Raw genomic sequence first — 13,482 nt, 5'->3', positions numbered from 1 at the left:
GAGCAGGCACACGGAAAGGGAGTGTAGGGGAGTCCATAGAGCAGCCCCTTCCCTCCCCGTGTCCCAGGCTGTGTCCCCGTGTCCATTTGTGTGTCCCTTGCCAGCCCTGGTTGCCCTGTCTGTGTTGTGTGTGCCGGGAGGGAGGAGGGACCGATGCATCGTCAGTGGCTGCAGGGGTCTCGTGGGAGGCTGGTTTTAGGGGTATCAGTGTGCTGGCACATGGGTCCCTGCTGGGACCTGTGTGCCCTGTGTGAGCCCTGACCCTGATTGCTCCCTGATGCCCCGAGCAGCAGGAGACAGGAACAGTGTGGGCAGCGAGGGCAGCATCGGCAGCATCCGCAGCGCCGGCAGCGGCCAGAGCACCGAGGGCACCAACGGGCAGAGCACCAGCATCCTCATCGAGAACGCCAGGGTAGGCACCAGTCCCTGCTCCCCCAGGGCTGGAACCCCAGCCCTTAACTGGTTGGAGCTGTGCTCAGTGTTGGGGACCCAGCTCTGCTCATGAGGGTGCAACAGGGCCTCCCTGTTCCATCCCTCTCCTCTCCCCCAGCCTCTGCCCTCCACTGGTGACGACCTCCAGCAACACCACTTGGGATCAGAGCCACGTAATGGGCAGTTGACCCCCACAGCAGGTGAGGGGTGTCCCAGCTCCATGGGGCCTTGGGCACAGCTCTGCCCCCAGCCCTGGGGGTTGCTCGCTGCTCAGGTACCCCCATAACAGCTCCCCTGTCTCCTCTGTGCCAGGGACCCAGACCCACCAGCCCCCTGGCAGCTGCCCCCCCGGAGACAGGGTCTTCTCCCACCAGTTCCTGCGTCCTGAGCAGCTCCTCGAGGGGAAGGTAACTGGGGACCTGGTGTGCTGGGTGTGAGGGCCACAGCTGGGGGTCTCAGCCCAGTTCTCACTGCACTGGGGACACAGGGGATGGGTCTGGAGCACCCAAGGAGCTCTTTCCTGGAGCACCCAGGTCCTTGCAGCCCCTGCATCATGGGCTGTCCTTTGCCCTGTCCTCTCCCCAGGATGCAGAAGCCATTTACAACTGGCTGAGCGAGTTCCAGCTGGAATCCTACACCGCCAACTTCCTCAACGCCGGCTACGATGTCCCCACCATCAGCCGCATGACCCCAGAGGTAAGTGGGGTCCTTCCCCACCTCCCAGGCTGCTGCAGTGGGTACCACTGCTGACCGCTGCCCTGCTCTGCTCACGGTAGGATCTCACCGCCATCGGGGTGACCAAGCCAGGCCACAGGAAGAAGATCTCCACCGAGATCGGGCAGCTCAGCATCACCGAGTGGCTGCCCAACTACATCCCGGTGAGTCCTGGTGCCGGGGCTTGGGTCCAGCACCCTCTTGTCCCAGGTCTGGGAGCGCTTTTACCCCAGCACAGGACTGGGGTCTGTAGGTACATAGAGGCTGTTTTAATGCAATTAGACCCTAATGCAGCCTCCAGGTCAAGGGATGGATGAAGGAGCTGCCCATGCCTCTGCTCACAGCAGCATCTCTGTGCTCTTTCACAGGCTGACCTGATGGACTGGCTCAGCGCCATCGGGCTGCCCCAGTACCACAAAAAGCTGGTGAGCAATGGTTACGACTCCATCACCATCGTCACGGACCTGACGTGGGAGGATCTGCAGGAGATCGGCATCAACAAGCTGGGTGAGTCCCTGCCGCCATGGCCAGGGCAGCCAAGCTTCCCACCCAGGTCCCCACGCCCCATTCTTCCTCGGGCTGGGAGGTGCAGGCCTGTCCTGAGCACTCGGAAGGGGCAGTCCTTGGCTGTCCCTAAGGACTCCCTTGGCAGGCTGGAGCCACGAAGACACTGGCCATAGTTTGTCTCCTCCCAAAGGCAGTGTTTGGATAACCCGGAGGCCTTTGCCCCTGTTTGTGGTGTGACCTCTTGGCCAGGAAACAAAGGCCACAGGGGCCAGAACCGACCCAACACCCCTTTCCCATTGCAACCTTCCTGCAGGCCACCAGAAGAAGATCATGTTGGCCGTCAAGAAGCTCCGAGACCTCCGCAAAAGCCTCAACCAAGCAGAAGCGACCCTGGCAAGGCGCAAAGTGCCCGGTGCCCTGGACATCGTCACCATCGAGTCACTGGAGAACGGCGAGTGCCAGTCCCCGCACACCCCCAGAATGACGACGTTCCAGGACAGTGAGCTCAGCTACGAGCTGCAGACAGCCATGTCCAACAGCTGCCACGACACCCTCGGCATCAAGAGCAGCCAGGGCATGTCCCGGAGCCAGGAGAGCATCGGGGTGCGCTCGCGGGGCTCGGGGCACTCGCAGGACCACGTCCTGTCCCGGCACCTCTCCAGCCCCTCGCAGGAGAGCCTGGGCAGCGGCGAGAGCAGCAGCAGCAGCAGCGGGCAGTCCTGCGCACCCCCCCGCAGCAAGGAGAGCCCGGCCAGCCTGCCGGGGCTGCCCGGTCCTGAGCCCTATGGGAAGCTCGTCTCCCCCGAGGGGCTCAATGGCTTTGCCAATGGTGGCGGCGGCAGCCCGCTCAAGGAGAGGAACCTGCCCGAGGGCACGGAGCAGTACACCCGCCCGGCGGCTCAGAAAGGCAGCGGGACACCGGCGGTCACCCCTTGTACTCCTCCCCAGACACCCAGCAAGGCGGCAGCCCCGTATGTCTTCATGTACCCCCACGTCTCATTGAAGTCCCCAACGGTCCCTTCCCTCCTTGGAGCGGAGCAGCCCAAGACCCTGGTGCATCCCTTCTCCTCGGGACAGAAGAGCAGCCTGCAGACCTCAGCCCAAAAAGCCTTCTCCTACCTGCACAGCCAGTGCGGCCCCACGGAGCCGCCCTCCACGTGTCCCACCGCAGGGGCAGCCCCCGGTGCTTGGCCGCACGGGGAGCGGCACAACGGGGGCGAAGGCTTCAAGCACAAGAAGCGCTCGCACAGCCTGAACCGCTACGCGCTGTCGGACGGGGAGCACGAGGAGGAGGACGGGGCTCCCACCAGCACGCTGGGCTCCTACGCCACCCTGACGCGGCGGCCGGGGCGCAGCCAGATGCCCCGTTCCTGTGTGCAGGCAGAGACCAAGGTGACCCGCAGCCAGTCCTTCGCCATCCGGGCCAAGCGCAAGGGTCCCCCCCCGCCGCCTCCCAAGCGCCTCAGCTCCGTGTCCAGCGCCCTCGCAGACAGCGAGCAGCCCCCCGAGCCCCAGCGGCAGCCCACAGACCCCCAGGCCGTGCCCGATGCGGGTGACAGCGGCCGCAGCAGGACAGTGAAGAGCCTGGCGGCTGCGCTGGAGGGGACACCAAGTCCGCCCAAGCCCCTCCTGGCCCCAAAGCCGCTGCATGTGGCTCAGGACTGCGTCCCCAGGGGAGATGTGGACGGCGAGCCCTATAACGGCGGTGACAGCAGCAGCACCGTGCTTTCCGATGCTGGCAGGGACCCCTTTGAGAGCGGCAAGCCACGGAGACGGACATTCAGCGAGCCCAGCGCTCCCATGACAGAGGTGGTCGCACAGGGAGGGCGGGAGGATGCCTGCTCAGACACGGAGGAGGAGACCAAGCCAGAGGTGTCCTCCTCATCCTCCCAGAACAGCTCCAGCGAGTGCATCCCCTTTGCAGAGGAAGGCAACTTGACCATCAAACAGCGGCCAAAGCCCACCGGCCACCCCAAGGCTGATGCAGCCGTGCTGGACACAGAGCCCAGCTCCCAGCCAGCAGAGCCCCCCTGCTCCACTGGGAAGGAGCCGGTGGTGGCCCCCACTGTCACCAAGGAGCCGCCGGTGCTGGAGTTCAACCTCACCGAGTCGGACACAGTGAAGCGCCGGCCCCGGTTTCGGGAGCGGGAGCCGCTGCAGGCCGTGCTGAAGGCGTTCAGCATGGCCGGGCAGGCCGAGGCACCCACCAGCCCCAGTATGCCCCAGTACGCCCAGGCGCAGGCAGTGAGCATCGCCGGTCCCGCCGCGCCGGCACCGCAGGCTGGGCTGGCTGGGGATGCGTTTGATGATGACAGCGTGGAGTTCAGGATTGCCGAGATAGAGAAAAGCATCTTGTCTCTGGAGAAGGGGATCAAGAAGGCACCGAGCCCCACCAAAGCCCCCAGCCCCACGGAGCTGCTCGGCACTGCTGTGGTGAGGACGCCTGCTTCAGGTATGTGAGAGGTGGGAGTGGGACAGGATGCTTCCTCCTGGGTTGGTACAGGAGGTGAGGAGGATGCGTGCCATTGTACGCCATGGGTCCCCTTCCTTTGCAGATGTCCCCGCCAAGCACACCTCAGTAGCATCCACCAAGCTCGTGTTCTCCGGGCCCAAGACTATCTACCAGCAGGTCCTGCAGCCCTCCCGCCACGCCGTGGCTCCTTGGGCGGGCACTGAGGTGGTGCCGGATGTGATCGGGTCCCTGGCCGGTGCCGGGGCACTGGAGGCGGGCAGCAAGGTGTTGGTGAAGCCATCGGCATCAGCCCCGGGGCAGCTGGCGCACCAGCGGCTGGAGCAGACCAACTGCACCCTGGCTTCTGCGGTGCAGGCGGCAGAGAAGAAGATCACAAAGGAGGAGGTGGAGAGGTGAGGGAGATGCTGGGGATGGGCCCTCGAGGGGGATTGGGAAGCTCCCAGTGAGGGCAAGGTGAAGGGATGTACCTGTACAAGGGATGTAACATCGGGTCCATGTGAAGTCCCTGGGGATGGCAGGTGAAGGGATGTACGTGTACAAGGGATGTAACATCGGGTCCATGGGAAGTCCCTGGGGATGGCAGGTGAAGGGATGTACGTGTACAAGGGATGTACCATCGGGTCCATGGGAAGTCCCTGATGGTGGCAGGTGAAGGGATGTACGTGAACAAGGGATGTACCATCGGGTCCATGGGAATTCCCTGATGGTGGCAGGTGAAGGGATGTACGTGTACAAGGGATGTACCATCGGGTCCATGGGAAGTCCCTGGGGATGGCAGGTGAAGGGATGTACATGTGCAAGGGATGTACCATCGGATCCAGCGTGGTCAACCCTTCCCCATCAGCACTCAAAGCCTTTGGGCTGTGTTTTGATCTCTCTCCCTTTCCTCCCCAGCCACCCCGGGGCCGTGCACTCAGCCAAGAACATCCTGGAAGACATCAGCAACATGTTTGATGACCTGGCCGACCAGCTGGATGCGATGCTGGACTGAGGCTCCCTCCTTCCCCTCCCTCCCTCCGGCCGCTCCCTTGTGATGGGGAAGAGCAGATCCAGCACTGAGGTGCCTCCAGGTCTCTCCAGCCGCCTCATCCCCACACTTTGCCCCGCGCTGGGAACGCTGCTGCCCCTCCTTGCTCGCCCCTGGCTCCGTATCACACGTGCCAGCGCGGCTGCGGGCTCGCTTCCGAGGGGGTCAGGCATTTCCCACCAGACTGGCAACGGGAGGAGAGCCCCGGGGGGCTGCGCAGGGAGGTCCTGGAGGCCACGGAGAAGCCGAGGAGCCTCCACAAGGGACCTTTCTGTTTCCCTGCTGCATTGTTGAGTCCTGCCTCTTATTATTTATCCCCTGCCAACAATGTGTCAGAGGAGAAACCTCCCCGGGCAGCCGGCACTGGGCTGGCTGTTCCCTGAGCAGATCCCACCCCGGCAGGGCCTGACAGCAGCTCAAAGGAGACGGGGTTTGTCGCAGTTTGGCAGCTCGCAGAGCGAGAAGGAACCTTTTCTGCTTTGCTGCTTTTCCAAACGCATCAGCGTCAGGCAGCGTGTAATCCAAGGGGATGGAAATCCCTCCTGCGGGACCCTCGCAGCCCTCGAGCATGGGAAGCAGTGGATGCTCCGCCACGGCCCTGCCGGACGGGGAGTTCTGGCTGCCCCTTGCCCAGAGAGAGGAGGATGGTGATGGCAGCGCCGAAGGCTTGTGCTTTGGGATCATGCTGCTAAAGGGAGCTGCCCTCTGCAGACACTGTGCCTATGAAACCAGCAGCCTGGTGCTCCCAGGGGGAAGTAGCAGCGCGGTTAGTGCTTTTTTTCCCCGTTTTTTTCCCCTCTCTATCCCTTATTTGGGGAGAAATCGGTCCCTTTTCCCACTCCCCTCCCTGCTGGCACTAACTCCACTGGGAGCATTGTTGAACAGGAGCAGCGTTTGGGACGCTTCCTTGCAGCAGGAGGGGTGACCCCACAGGCACCGGGTGCATTCAGCTCAGCAGCAGCTACCGTGTGTGCAGGCTGGATGTGGTCAGGGAGCAGCAGCAGTAGCTCCCCGCATCCAAGCAGGAGGAACGGCGGCATCGCTGGAAGACGGATTTCTCCAGCGGGATCTGTTCAGTAGTGCATGTCTAAATATGTCCAAGAGCCCTGAACTTGGCTTGCGCTCGGCATGCCAAGCAAGTGAAAGCATCCGAGCACCACAAGGGAAGCTAAGATTGTACTCAAGTGCCATTTGCTACAGAAATTCCTGACAAAGGGAAAAGAATAATCTACATATCCCCCTTCTTTTAAAATGATCACTGACACAAAACCAAACTGGAATGGGAGAAGGTGGCTCAAGAGGCAGTTGCTTCCCAGTCCTTTTGGGAGTCGAGACTGCATTGGAACTGTGCAGCCCCTTGTCCCCTTGCAGAGAGCAGAGCCTGCCTGGACATTCCTGAGGGGTTTAACTGCTGGAAAGCAGGAGCAAGGACAAAATATTCCCTTTGGAAAAACAGAAACCCTCTCTTTGGCTGGGACTTGAGGTCAGTTGGAGGCGGATGAGACCGCTCTCTCCTGGCTAGCTGGTTGCTCTGACTGATGTATTTAAATGCCCGTATGTGACAGGCGAGTGCTACACCACAGACCCGACTGGTTGTAAATAGCTACAACCAGTGGCACTTTATGAGAAGGTTTGTGGAAACCTTTTGAAACTGATTTTTACTCGAGTCAACCTGGGACAAGCCCAGTTCTTTCTTTTCCCAGTGTTGATAAACTGTAAATGTTCGTGGGTTTTTTTCTAAAGGCCAATGTATATATTTTAAATGTGATTTATTCTATATATTTACTAACCAGAACTGCAAGCCTTGGACTCTAGGGTCAGGGATGAGGACACTGGCGTGGAGCTGTCGTTGTCTGAGCCACCTGAGGGCAGCACCACGCTGCTCTCGTTGTCAATAAGGGAATTGAACCATTTGATTTTTGCAGAAGAATGCCTATTTTTGAAGCTCTAGATCTCTATTTTGAAGCTACTGTATGGTGTGTAAGTTATGTACACTGCAAGTGGGACTAACTGACCCCAGCTGCTCCGTGCAGCAAGGCAGTGAGGGGAAAAAATAGCCCGTGTAATCACCAGACTGACAACAGATTCTAAACCATCTGCTCTGTTTGTGTTAATCATGTGTTTTGTTTTCCACTAACATGCAGTAAGATTAAATGCTATTAAACAGTGGGGCATATTTTACCCTTTTGATAGCTCTGCCTAGTTGCGTGTCCTTCATGTCAAATCACACCTACTCTGAAGTTCATTGAGGATCAGCTTCATCCTGACCTTGGAGACCTTAAGACTGGGGTTTCCTCTGATAAGCTCCCCTGGTGAGAGTCCCACTGCTACCTCCAGCAAGGTTAGTGTTCAGCTGGGGTCTTACCACCATGGTGAGAGTGCAGGGACCAACATGACCTCCCCTGCCCTGCTCTGGGCACATCTGAAGCCTCAGGCACCCAAGGAGTAAGCCACAGTGCCACCAGGTCCTGCTTTGCTCAGGAACAAGAAGCCCAGGCTGCCCCATCTCACCACACCGCTGTTCTCTGGTGCTCCCAGTGCCTGTTCCAGCTCATCCCAACCTTCCATCCAGAGGGCTTCACACGGTGCCACCAGCCAAAGCAGTGCCTGGGATCCAGGAGACCATGAGGTAAGTGAGTGTTACTCTGCAGGAAGAGGCATTCAGAGCTGGACAGATTTGCCTGAAGCTGAGCAGAAAGTGCCAGGATCAGGTCCCAGGAGCATCCAGCTCCCTCAGGCCGTGTCCCTACAACAGGTAATTCAGAGCAGTCATACACACTTCTACCTCCTTGCTTTGCTGGGTGCAAACTCATTCCCACTCTCACTGTGTGTGTTATCCAGCTCACTCATTTATTGCCATTCATACACTGGATGTGTGTGGGTCTGAGTTTCTTGCCTGTTTTTTTTTGAATACAATTTACAAGTTTTAATACAAATCAAATATTTGTACATACATCCCAAAAATTTTAATATAAAATATACACCATTTAAAAACATTTTGATGTAGGAAACTTCTGAAGCTGCGTACCCTGACCCTCGGGTACCTCAGTGGTGGAGGGAAGGGGGGCATTGGCAATTGCATCCAAAAGGCTTCATTCATAGGCCTTGGCTCCCTCCAAGTCTAACGGGAAGGAGGGTGCAGGAAAACATCTGTGATCACCCAGAGAAGGAAAGCATGGAGGTGCCTCCCCTAGAAGAAGGTGTAGGCAGGAGGAAGCACCGGTATCTGCTGCCTGTTATCACCTACAACAGTGGCACAGGGCAAGAGCTAAGGGTTTGGAGGGGTTGTTCTGCAGGGAGCAGCTTCGTGGTGGCTCTGGCTCCAGCTCAGCCTGGCCATAGAGGAGACTGTATCTGAGCTGAGCCTGGCATAGGGGAGCAAAGCTGATCTCTCAGGTGCCAGGGTAGCAGATCTGGAACTGGTGTTCAGTGAGTTCAGTGAGCCTGAGAACGATACAGCTTGTTCTCCCTAGCCAGGAGCTCTGCAGTCCCCAGAGGAGTGAAGGCAGAGTTCAGCCTGGCTGGCAGAGCTGAGCAGAACCCCCCTGCAAGCAGGGGTGGCCTGGTGCTGCTGCACTGCAGGAGAGCAGCATGGAAGCATGAGCTGCTGGCTCCCTATCCCAGCCCTGCCAGCAGCATGGAACCTAAACATCCTCTCTCCAACCACAGGAACAGGGTCCAATCCTCTCAACACCCCAATAGCCTCCTCCAGCATCCTTCATGTCCCCAGAGCTCAGAGGCTGGCTGTACCCCCTTTGCTCTCCTACCAGACCCCCAGCAGGGAGAAGGGTATTGCTTAGAGACACACAGTAGTGTGCATGCTCTCTGGTTATGCTGAAATGTACGGAAGACGGAGTGGAGCAGCAGGGCAGAGTCTGGGGGATCCCAGTCAGCTCCCTGCCTGCCAGGGAAGAACCAGCATCCATTTGTTAGCCAAAAAGGAGAAGTATCAGCTTTAGACTGTAGTGTTAATAGTGGGAGCAAAACCAGTGCCAGGATCTACCAGCTTTAGACAGTTTTTAGCACTAGGAAGACAGTATCTCCATGGGCTGAAACAAGTCTGGTAGCCAAATCTGTGTGCTCCTGTGTGGCCCTCAACTGTCAAACCACAATGGCACCAGTGTTCCCAGTATAACTGGGGTCTGGCCAGAGTTCAAGAGCATGTGTGCCATGCTGGGGCAAACCATGGTTTGCAGCAGCCCTCAGGAACAGGCTTCTCCCAGTGAAATGAAGAACAGACCTCCAGAAAAACAGGGAACAGGTCTGAGGGCAGCAGCATGGAGGGGGAGACCTCCAACCCCTATCACAGAAAGATATGATGAGGGATGTTTCCCTGTGCCTTGAAGAGCAAGCAGGGGATGTAGCACAGTGCCAGAACTGGGAAAGAGGGTGTCCACCAGCTCCACGTTAGCCACAACTGCTAGATGCAGGTATCCTGCCTGGAAAGACATTGCCCTCCCTCCATGGCAGGATAGGCAGGGCTCAGGTTTTCTCTCTAGCTGTGGCCTCCTCAAGCAGGCATTTTACTGAAGCAAACCAGCACTGTGAATCACGAGAAGGATCATGCTTGTAAACTGCTCTGGGCCTTGCTAAAGCAGGTAAGAGCTGGTTCAACAAGGCTGGAGGAAGCTGAGCCATGCTGCCCCCCTGCAGGCCGGCAGAGCTGCCCTCACAGCCTCCCTCTGCACCAGATCACTAGGGTCAAATGTGGACAGCTTTTCCTAAAGCCCTGCCTTGAAGCACTCAGCAGCCGGCATATGGCTACAGCAACAACGCTAGAGGGCAGGCCTGGCACAGCCTGGCCATGGCAGAGGCTTTCCCAGCACCCTGCCAGAGACCCTTCCCCGTGTCCCGTTGGGAATGTGAGCTCCAGGCCTCACCTGGCACCCAGCACCCCTGGAGCTGCAAGAGAGAGGGCTCCTTTGCCCCAGGACACAGGGAGGTGGGTGAGGACATGCATACACATCATCCAGGAGAGCACGCGGAGATGAGAAACCAAAATGGGTTTCAATAGAGATCTCTTGCTTCAGCAGCCCTATGCTGGCCCCAGATTCCCCTGCCAGCTCCAAGAAACCCATCTGCTCACACAGAAGGAAGGAGTCACTTCATTTCAGCATCACCATGCTACTAACAGAAACCTCTAGTAATAAATAAATAAAGGAAGAGCAGCCTTAACAGCCACTGGAGCTTGCAGGCTCCCTTGGGAGTGCCCAAGCAGGCTGGGGAAGGGCTGCATACCTGGGGGATCCTGCTAGCAGTGCCCTGCCTGGGACCCCTGGAAGGTGCTGATGTAGTTTGGCAGGGAGCTGTCTGGTTTGCACGTGTGAGGGAAAGCTCCCCGAGCCTTTGGAGCAGCCACTCTCAGTGCAGGCTGTGGCTGTGTGGCCCTGGCTCCAGAGAACTCGAGCTCAGAGGGGTTAAAATGGAGAATTCATCCCCAGCTTTGTTTCAAACTGCAATTTCTGCCTCTTCTGGTAGCGGACCCGGACCCTGGAGAAGGCAGAAAAAAGAAAGGAGTCAGCATATGGACTTGGGCCCTGTAGGACCATAAGAAAGGAACTGAATCCAGAGAGCAACCCATCTCGATCCTACCCCATCCAGCCAAGTCCCATCTCCAGGGAAAGCAGAGAAAGGTCTAAAAAGCCTTCCCAGGAACAGAGAGAGCAGCTCTGTCCCCATCAGGGTTCTCTCAATCCCCACTGTTTTTCCTCACCAACCCATTTCCTGACTCAATGCTCATTAGTGTTAACTCCCAGCTCTGCTGCTCCCTGTGCTAGGAAGAACAACCGGTCGCTTTGCCTGCTCCTAATTCTTGGCTTCAGTCTCTTCCTGTGAAAATGAGTCCCACAGTCCAGGCACTGTGTGAGGACGTATTTCCTCTGCTGTGATTCAATGCCTCTCTGTCCTCGTGGGACGAGATGGAGAGAACAGCCCTCTCCAGTTCCACACCGGTATTCCACAGACCTTGGCTGTGTCCCTCTCATTGGTTTGAGATAAGGAGATTCTGGTCTCTCTTCCTGCTCCCAATCACTGCCACTGCCCCTCCCTGACCCTCTTTCCTCCCCGAGAGGTGGAACAGGAGCTTGCACACAATGGCCAGGTGATTTACACAATGCAATCATCTTTTCCTTTTCATTCCCCACCCTCTTCCCTGTGCAGCATTTCTCTGCAGCTCAAGGCCAGGCTGGAGTGAGGCGCCAGTCCTTTCTCCCCGTCTTCCCTACTATCCCCATACCTGATTTCATGCAGCTTGACAATCTCGTTGATGATAACCACAAGGACCAAAGAAAGAAAACCCAAGAGCCATGAGACCGGTGAGATGGAGACATGGTTAAAGGTCAATGAAGAACTGAGGTTTTCCCAGAGTTTCAGGTCCAGCACAGTCTGTGCCACTTGCCCAAGCAATCTAAGATCATAAAGAGACACAGCACATCTCAGCAGAGCTAACAGCCTTCCCAGGACCTGCACATCGAGCTTCAGGCCCAGATGTAACAATCCCGAGTTCACAACAGTTCACCAATTCAGTGCAGAACAATTGCCATGTACAGTCATTTTCCTCAGCACCAGCAAACTGGTGCTGGAGCAGATCTAGAGCCCTCCCTCCTCCAGCACCCTGGAGTGCCCCAACAGGGCCTGGGGATACTCACACAACAGCCACAGTGAGCGTCCACCACCGGTTGGAGAGGGGGCTCTTCTTCCACAATGGCTTGGTGCGATGGACGTGGGTGATGGATATGAACACTACAGGGACAGAGGGAAGGGGGTTATTTAGCATCACACACGTACTTTACAATATACACCAACAGCTATAAACTCAAAGGGGTTTATGTCCCTGAAACCAGCCGTTCATTCAAGGTCCTTCCAGAGCAGACTCCCCATAGCAATTCCAAGATATGCAGGGTGGGAGGAGTGCAGCAGTAGTACTGCACAGGGATCACTCACTATGGGGGTGCCAAGGTTGGTTTGCAGCCTGGATGCCATGAAAGATCAGGCAAAGGACCGCAACGAGGGAGCATGGGATGTGCCCTTGTTTTTGGGTCACCGCAGGCCTGCACCAGCAGAAAGCTCCAGCCCAGAGATGGGTATTTAGCCAGAACCCAAGAGCATTTGCTCAGCTTTTGCTTGGGCTCTTCCAAACAGTATTTCCCACCTGCCTCAGTGGTCTGAAGGACATTAACAGTCATGCACACTACAGTTCTCTAAAGTAAGGCTGCCTCCCAAACCAGGAAGTGTTTCTGTTGGCCTGGACAACCTGCACAGCAGTGCTCTGCCAGGCACCAGGGCACAACATCCTGTGACATGGTGGAAAGGGAGCAGAGACCCTTTAAGGTATTCAGAGATCAGCTGGACCTTCTCTGCCAGGCAATGCTGTGCAGGTGGTGAGAGTCAGTCAGGAGCTGGCTCCCACCCCTCCTCAGGGTTTAAAAAGGCTTCCAGCTAGAGGGATGCTGCTCTTCTGGTGAAACTGAGAAGGAGTCAGTGCTTCATCAGGCTGGTAAGAAGCAGAATTAGCTCTGAAGGTGCTGCCCTATCTGTGAGGGCAATGTTTAGTAAGACAAGGGCTTTATGGCTGTGCTGAGAGACCACTGCAATCAATGTCTGCTTCTAGCAGGGACCTTGTACTCTGGTATAGGGGACAAGTTCCCCCCCAGAGTGGGTAATGGGGGTTGGGGAACAGAGATTTACCTGTGTGTAAGACAACCAGACCAGCTGTGAGCTTCTGGGCTACAAGAAGAGCATTGGAAAATGTCCCAAACCAGTCAGGAGCACCATCAGCATTGCTAGCAAATGAGAGGATACAGGAAGATGTCAACAGTGGGGACTTACTGTCTGACCTGTGCCCACCAGGGCCACGTCCCTCCTGAGAGAACTAAGAGTGAGCTTGGAGTCAGGCTGTCCTTGTACCAGGAGGCAACAGTGAGCAAAGATGCAGTTACCAAGGCTATGGGGAAAGCACCCCATCCTCCCTATAGTCATTATAGCTGGGTCATGCAGGAGTCTGAAGCTTGTTAGAGGGGAATCAGTCCTTCCTGGGAAGGGCAAGAGCAACAGGCCCTGCAGGGTGAGGGAGGTGTGTGCCAGGCTTGGTTCTCACCTGTGCAGCATGATGGAGGAGCAGGCTGTGAGATTGAGGCTGGTAGTGTTCACCCCTCTGCAGGACTCATGCAGGGTGAACCCGAAGCAGATGAGGCAGGAGCAGATGGTCAGGCTGAATTTCAGCAGGAAGCAGAACAGGAAGTAGTGCTGAGTCTGTGAATAAGGCAGAGGCAGGAGGATGATGTGGGCATGCCAATGGCCCAACCTCCCCTGCAAGAGCCATCAGGGGACC

At 57.3% G+C, this 13,482-nt stretch overlaps 3 protein-coding genes across 3 annotated transcripts in view; 1 reads left to right on the top strand and 2 right to left on the bottom strand.

Moving 5' to 3' along the window:
- The window catches only part of CASKIN2 (CASK interacting protein 2), a 29,906-nt gene extending 22,561 nt beyond the window's left edge, over nucleotides 1–7,345 (top strand). The window contains exons 12-20 of the mRNA XM_057401366.1: nucleotides 291–412; nucleotides 551–632; nucleotides 745–839; nucleotides 1,018–1,128; nucleotides 1,209–1,310; nucleotides 1,515–1,653; nucleotides 1,967–4,105; nucleotides 4,209–4,518; nucleotides 5,021–7,345. Coding sequence (XP_057257349.1) covers nucleotides 291–412; nucleotides 551–632; nucleotides 745–839; nucleotides 1,018–1,128; nucleotides 1,209–1,310; nucleotides 1,515–1,653; nucleotides 1,967–4,105; nucleotides 4,209–4,518; nucleotides 5,021–5,117 — 3,197 coding nt within the window. The 3' untranslated portion in view covers nucleotides 5,118–7,345. The remainder of the gene's footprint in view (nucleotides 1–290; nucleotides 413–550; nucleotides 633–744; nucleotides 840–1,017; nucleotides 1,129–1,208; nucleotides 1,311–1,514; nucleotides 1,654–1,966; nucleotides 4,106–4,208; nucleotides 4,519–5,020) is intronic.
- Nucleotides 1–13,482, bottom strand: part of TEKT3 (tektin 3) — a 201,992-nt gene that overhangs the window by 180,112 nt on the left and 8,398 nt on the right. The window lies entirely within an intron of this gene.
- The window catches only part of TMEM94 (transmembrane protein 94), a 50,337-nt gene continuing 44,951 nt past the window's right edge, over nucleotides 8,097–13,482 (bottom strand). Inside the window, exons 29-33 of the mRNA XM_057401392.1 lie at nucleotides 13,249–13,403; nucleotides 12,840–12,934; nucleotides 11,801–11,894; nucleotides 11,389–11,559; nucleotides 8,097–10,643 (exon numbers count right to left, since the gene is read on the bottom strand). Coding sequence (XP_057257375.1) covers nucleotides 10,571–10,643; nucleotides 11,389–11,559; nucleotides 11,801–11,894; nucleotides 12,840–12,934; nucleotides 13,249–13,403 — 588 coding nt within the window. The 3' untranslated portion in view covers nucleotides 8,097–10,570. The remainder of the gene's footprint in view (nucleotides 10,644–11,388; nucleotides 11,560–11,800; nucleotides 11,895–12,839; nucleotides 12,935–13,248; nucleotides 13,404–13,482) is intronic.

This window comes from Pezoporus wallicus, unplaced genomic scaffold, assembly GCF_028554395.1.
Source record: "Pezoporus wallicus isolate ANWC-B61680 ecotype Strahan unplaced genomic scaffold, APGP_CSIRO_Pwel_v1 contig_8702, whole genome shotgun sequence".
Classification (NCBI taxonomy): domain Eukaryota; kingdom Metazoa; phylum Chordata; class Aves; order Psittaciformes; family Psittacidae; genus Pezoporus; species Pezoporus wallicus.
The sequence above is the reverse complement of the archived record's forward strand: the minus strand, read 5'-3'. Positions and strand labels throughout refer to the sequence as shown.